General features: G+C 39.9%; 1 protein-coding gene across 1 annotated transcript; it reads left to right on the top strand.

Moving 5' to 3' along the window:
• Positions 1–1,269: 1,269 nt before the first annotated feature.
• LOC129870307 (uncharacterized) lies at positions 1,270–3,162 on the top strand. The gene is made up of 3 exons (XM_055945042.1): positions 1,270–2,397; positions 2,476–2,734; positions 2,840–3,162. The coding sequence occupies exons 1-3, from the start codon at positions 1,270–1,272 to the stop codon at positions 3,160–3,162; spliced, it is 1,710 nt and encodes a 569-aa protein (XP_055801017.1).
• Positions 3,163–3,662: the final 500 nt, after the last annotated feature.

The following is a 3,662-nucleotide window of genomic DNA, read 5'->3' as shown; positions in this document are numbered from 1 at the left end:
ACACGAATTAACATACATTTGGAGGCCAAAAGAAAGAAGGAGTTAATAGAATTGCTTAGGCAACATATCGACATATTTGCTTGGTCTTATGACGATATGCCGGGGTTATGCACCGATATCGTCTCACACAGACTACCAATTGATCCCACCTTCCTACTTGTTAAACAAAAGACAAGAAAGTGCAAACCAGACTTGATTCTAAGGATTAAAGAGGAGGTAACTAAGCAAATTGAGGCAAACGTTGTGAGGGTCACAAATTACCCCACTTGGCTGGCCAATATAGTACCAGTGCCAAAAAAGGATGGGAAGATCAGAATATATGTAGACTATCGAGATCTCAACAGAGCTAGTCCTAAGGATGATTTCCCTCTCCCAAATATTCATATACTCATTGATAATTGTGCAAAACATGAATTGCAATCATTTGTCGATTGTTTTGCGGGATATCACCAGATACTGATGAATGAAGATGATGCAGAAAAGACAGCATTTATCACTCCATGGGGGGTGTATTGCTATAGAGTAATGTCATTTGGCCTAAAAAATGCTGGTGCAACCTATATGAGGGCCATGACCACCCTCTTTCATGATATGATCCACAAGGAGATTGAAGTATATGTGGACGATATCATTATCAAATCCAAAAGGAGTTTGGACCACCTATATGATTTGCGAAAATTCTTTGAGAGGTTGCGAAAGTATAATCTAAAATTAAATCCAGCAAAGTGTGCATTTGGAGTACCTGCAGGAAAACTGTTAGGGTTCATTATTAGCAGGAGAGGCATAGAGTTGGATCCTTCTAAGATCAAGTCAATTCAAGAATTACCTCCCCCAAAGACCAGGAAGGACGTGATGAGTTTCTTGGGAAGGCTTAACTACATCAGTCGATTCATAGCACAATCCACCATAATTTGTGAACCCATTTTTAAATTACTAAAGAAGGATGCTGCCACAAAATGGACGGAGGAATGTCAAAAGGCTTTTGATAAAATCAAAGAATATTTATCCAACCCGCCAGTATTGGTCCCACCTGAGCCTGGGAGGCCATTGCTATTATACTTATCTGTCATGGACAATGTATTTGGATGCGTATTAGGACAACATGATGAGATAGGTAGAAGAGAGCAAGCCATTTACTACTTGAGTAAGAAGTTCACACCGTATGAGGAAAGATATACCTTATTGGAACGAACATGTTGCGCTTTGACTTGAATCGCGCAAAAATTTAGGCATTACTTGTCTGCATACACCACGTACTTGATCTCAAGAATGGATCCACTAAAGTACATATTTCAGAAGCCAATGCCTATAGGTAAATTGACAAAATGGCAAATTTTGTTGAGCGAGTTCAACATTGTGTACGTGACACAGAAGGCCATCAAAGGACAAGCCTTGGCTGACCACCTCGCAGAAAATCCAGTGGAACAAGATTATGAGCCGCTCAAAACTTACTTCTCTGATGAAGAAGTATTGTTTGTAGGAGAAAACGTATCAGAACGATACGATGGTTGGAGGATTTTTTTCGATGGAGCATCAAATTCCAAAGGAGTTGGAATAGGAGCGGTTTTGATTTCAGAAAAGGGTCAATATTATCCAATTTCAGCCAAGATTAGGTTTGATTGCACCAATAACATGGCAGAGTATGAAGCTTGTATTCTCGGACTTAAAATGTCCATAGACATGAACGTCAAAGAGCTTTTGGTCATAGGTGATTCTGATTTATTGGTTCATCAGGTGCTAGGAGAATGGGCTACTAAGAATGTGAAAATCCTTCCTTATTTGCATTACATAAAGGAGTTGAGTAGGAAATTCACAAGTATTGAATTCAAACATGTCCCTCGAGCTCAAAATGAATTTGTCGATGCTTTGGCGATAATATCCTCTATGATTCAGCATCCAGACAAGAATTACATCGACCCTATCGAAGTAAAATTACATGATAGACATGCGTATTGTTTTCATGTTGTTGAGGAAATGGATGGAAGACCATGGTACTATGACATCAAGAGATTGATAGATGCACATGAATACCCTGAAAATGCCACGATAAAGTTGAAACGGACTTTAAGAAGAATGTCCAATCATTTCTTTCTTAATGGAGAAATCCTGTATAGGAGGACTCTGGATTTAGGATTGCTGAGATGTGTTGACGCCAAAGAAGCGATGAGGCTTTTAGAAGAAATACATGGAGGAACATGTGGACCTCATATGAATGGATTCACTCTGGCTAAGAAGATCTTAAGAGCGGGATATTTTTGGATGACCATGGAGAGAGATAGCATTCGATACGTGCAGAAGTGTCATCAATGCCAAGTGCATGGAGATTTTATACGAGTTGCACCAAATGAGCTCAATGTTATGGGTTCCCCATGGCTATTTTCCGCTTGGGGCATGGATGTAATTGGGCCCATAGAGCCTCCTGCATCAAATGGACATCGTTTCATCCTTGTAGCTATTGATTATTTTACAAAATAGGTCGAAGCTTCGACATATAAGGCAGTAACTAAGAAAGTCGTGGCAGATTTTGTTCGTAACAATATCATTTGTCGATTCGGGATTCCAGAATCAATTATAACAGATAATGCGGCAAATCTCAACAGCGATCTTATGAAGGAAATTTATGAGCGATTCAAGATTACTCATCGAAATTCCACAACTTATTGGCCACAGATGAATGGAGCAGTTGAAGCAGCAAACAAGAACATCAAGAAGATTTTGAGGAAAATAGTGGATGGTCACAGATAATGGCATGAGAAGTTACCATATGCTCTGCTCGGTTATCGTACCAAAATCAGAACTTCCACTGGGGCAACTCCTTATATGTTGGTTTATGGTTCAGAAGCAGTAATACCTGCTGAAGTGGAAATACCATCTTTAAGGATTATTCAAGAGGTCAGTTTAGATGATGTAGAATGGATTCGCAACAGGATTGAACAGTTGATGCTCATTGATGAGAAAAGAATGGATGCAGTTTGTCATGGTCAACTTTACCAAAACAGGATGGCCAAAGCATTTAACAAGAAGGTCAAGCCTCGACAGTTCACACCAGGACAATTAGTATTGAAGAAGATATTTCCTCACCAAGGAGAAGCTAGGGGAAATTTGCACCAAACTGGCAAGGTCCTTACATGGTTCATAGAGTATTATCCGGAGGAGCAGTAATCTTAACAGAAATGGATGGCACAGTGAGCACGAAGCCAATCAAATCAGACTCCATCAAGAAGTACTACATCTGAAGACATCAAGACTGACTTTCATTTTTTTTACTCTTAAATTCCATGTAAACAGAACTACATCTCGACCTGACTTCCCATGGTAGGGTACGTAGGCAGCCCACATCGGGTTCGGTCCTCTTTTAGAAAATCCAAAAACATCATTTCCATGTATTTAGAACTACGCTCAACCTAACTTTCCTCAGCGGGATAGGCAGGCAATCCTTGCCGGATTCGGTCCCTTTATAGTTTCATTTTTCTATTGTAATTGAACTACGTCTTGACCTGATTCCACTTGGATATGTAGGCAGCCTGAGTCAGGCTCGGTCATTGTATTGCATAATATTCATTTCTTATCCTCGAACTATGTGCAGACCTGATTCCCATTTGGGGATATGTAGGCAACCTTAAGGGTTCAGTCATACCTTAGAAAACTCTCCTTTAGTTAGG

Source organism: Solanum dulcamara, chromosome 2 (assembly GCF_947179165.1).
Source record: "Solanum dulcamara chromosome 2, daSolDulc1.2, whole genome shotgun sequence".
NCBI lineage: Eukaryota > Viridiplantae > Streptophyta > Magnoliopsida > Solanales > Solanaceae > Solanum > Solanum dulcamara.
Note: the sequence above shows the minus strand (reverse complement) of the source record. Positions and strands in the feature narration are given on the sequence as shown.